General features: G+C 39.4%; 2 protein-coding genes across 2 annotated transcripts in view; both read right to left on the reverse strand.

The window, feature by feature from the left end:
* The window catches only part of LOC106521259 (alcohol dehydrogenase 1), a gene marked incomplete in the record, with an annotated part of 32,417 nt that overhangs the window by 25,090 nt on the left and 5,067 nt on the right, over positions 1 to 2,260 (reverse strand).
* LOC106521260 (alcohol dehydrogenase 1) overlaps positions 942 to 2,260 on the reverse strand; it is a 6,389-nt gene continuing 5,070 nt past the window's right edge. Inside the window, exons 8-9 of the mRNA XM_014013761.1 lie at positions 1,495 to 1,633; positions 942 to 1,385 (exon numbers count right to left, since the gene is read on the reverse strand). Of these exons, the coding sequence (XP_013869215.1) occupies positions 1,352 to 1,385; positions 1,495 to 1,633 (173 nt within the window). The 3' untranslated portion in view covers positions 942 to 1,351. The remainder of the gene's footprint in view (positions 1,386 to 1,494; positions 1,634 to 2,260) is intronic.

Raw genomic sequence — 2,260 nt, forward strand, 5'->3', positions numbered from 1 at the left:
TTCAAAGGCACTCAAATCACCTTTCTTCCCCATACTGATGCTCGGTTTGAACTGCAGGAGATTGTCTTGACCATGTCTACATGCCTAAATGCACCGAGTTGCCGCCATGTGATTGGCTGATTAGAAATTAAGTGTTAACGAGCAGTTGGACAGGTGGACCTAATAAAGTGGCCGGTGAGTGTAGATACTGTTTGTTAACGGGATAAAAAATTAGCAGGCCTGATATATTTTAAATCAAATTTCTAAACCAAACAGTGACTCATACAATCATGCTAAACTTTGTTTTATTTTTTTAACACAAATGTCAGTTTAGGGAGAACATGCAGGAAGCATTGAAACTGTGTCAGATAAAAATACAAAACTCAAAAATGTAAAAGGTGGTGGGGGCTTGGTGTGTCAGTGACAGAAAAATCACTTCCAACCTGGAGCAACTTTCTTTACACTTCACTGCACGAAAACAAAAAGTTAATTTATCGGTAAAACTTTACACACATGAGTGTTTTACACAATGCAGAGCCATATGTTTATTGTAAAATGTATAATTGTTCTTACCTTTCCATTTATATTTTAAAATACTCTAGAGAGGAGTCCAGAAGTGACGCCTTCAGCTGCAATCGGGATAAAATAAACGAAGTCCACTATATTTGGAAAACCCGGAAAACCTGATTCTAATAATAAAACCAACACAGACAGAATCTTTTTGTTGTCTCACACAATATTAAAATATTTAAAATCTCCTGTGCCTCAGAGGTGAATGATAGAAGAGTATTTAGTTGTAGGTAAAGCAATAAAGTCCTAACAATGCTGATATTTCTCTTGAAAATAAGCATTAAATCAGCAGAGCTCTTTAGAAATGGCAGCAGTTTTTCTCCCCAGAATGAGGCAGTCATGTGTGCAGAGGTGGGGACCCAAAATGCAGACTCAAAGGCCGAGGAGCCGAGTGGTTGATTACAACTTTATTAGTGAAATAAAACTGGTCTGGCAGCAAACACACAACAAAAACCCAACAATCCTTGAACCTTTCATGACAGGATTTCAGACTTCTCTGAATGAGTCTCAGATACATTTTATTAGTTGTCTTAAAAAACAACACCACCATAAAAGGACACAGTCTGTCTGATAAATCATGTTGCTTTACAAACACTGATACAGTACATGCATTGCCAAATTGACATAATGTGTTTCACATACATTTCTAGAGCAGTGCTGATTATTCAAATTTTTATGCAAATTATGCATGATTTGGTAAATCATCTTTGGTTATGCTGGGTGTACTCTGTTCCTCGCGCAGCGACTGCTAGATGTGGGCATCAGTGACCCCCTGAGAATCCAGAAAGGATGGATGGACGGCTTATTGTGGAGAGACATTCAGGACTGTGCGGATGCTGTGGGGAAAAAATAAAGCAAAACAAAAAATGACACTTTTAATGTGTAAACTTGATATTTTCCCATTTAGGTACAAATACACTGTGGAAAAAGTTATTTAAAAAGTACCATTTTCCATTCCTCAACAGCTCAATGGCATCATTGATTTGGTCTAAAGGCATGTTGTGAGTGATGAACTCATCCAGCTTCACCTTCTTGTCCAGGTAGGATTTAACCATCTCAGAAACACCATCCTTACTCTTGAACCCTGAAGTCGAAAAACAAACAGTAGAAACATCAAATACAGCTCATTCAGGGGTGGGGGGTGTTTTCAAAATCAACTTTTTTGAGCTTTATATTTGCTTGTTTGAGAAATCCTTGACTCTCCTGTGGTAGCCACGTGGAGCTGCCTAAACGCTTGCTCAAAATAAGCTCCGCCCATTTACCCAAAGCTCCTCCCAGGAGCTCTGTCCCCTGCCGAGCTCCTGCCCCACAGAGCCCCCCTTCCCTGTGCCTCCCCCACACGGCTCCACCASCAGCAGCAACCTTTAAACAGCTTGTGGAACTGCACGTCTGTACTTCTCAGTATGGTCCCTTTCGGATTAAAAAAATACCTTCATCAAGGAAGTGTGTTTTTGGATGCCAAGGAGTCTAATTCCTGAAAATGACACAGTTTGTCARAAATGGTTGGACTTTTCTCTTACGAAAATTGAAGCATTGTTGTCAAGACATGCTGAAGTGGGAATGTCAGAAATGGTAGGGGGTTCTTAAAGAGAAAGAGGCCAATTTCAAGGCGTTTGGATAGGCTATGATGCTAAATTTATTTTTGATATACAGCGGGTAAATTAAGTATTGAACATGTCACCATTTTTCTCAGTAAATATATTACTAGAGG

This window comes from Austrofundulus limnaeus, unplaced genomic scaffold (assembly GCF_001266775.1).
Source record: "Austrofundulus limnaeus strain Quisiro unplaced genomic scaffold, Austrofundulus_limnaeus-1.0 Scaffold105, whole genome shotgun sequence".
Taxonomy (NCBI): Eukaryota; Metazoa; Chordata; class Actinopteri; order Cyprinodontiformes; family Rivulidae; genus Austrofundulus; species Austrofundulus limnaeus.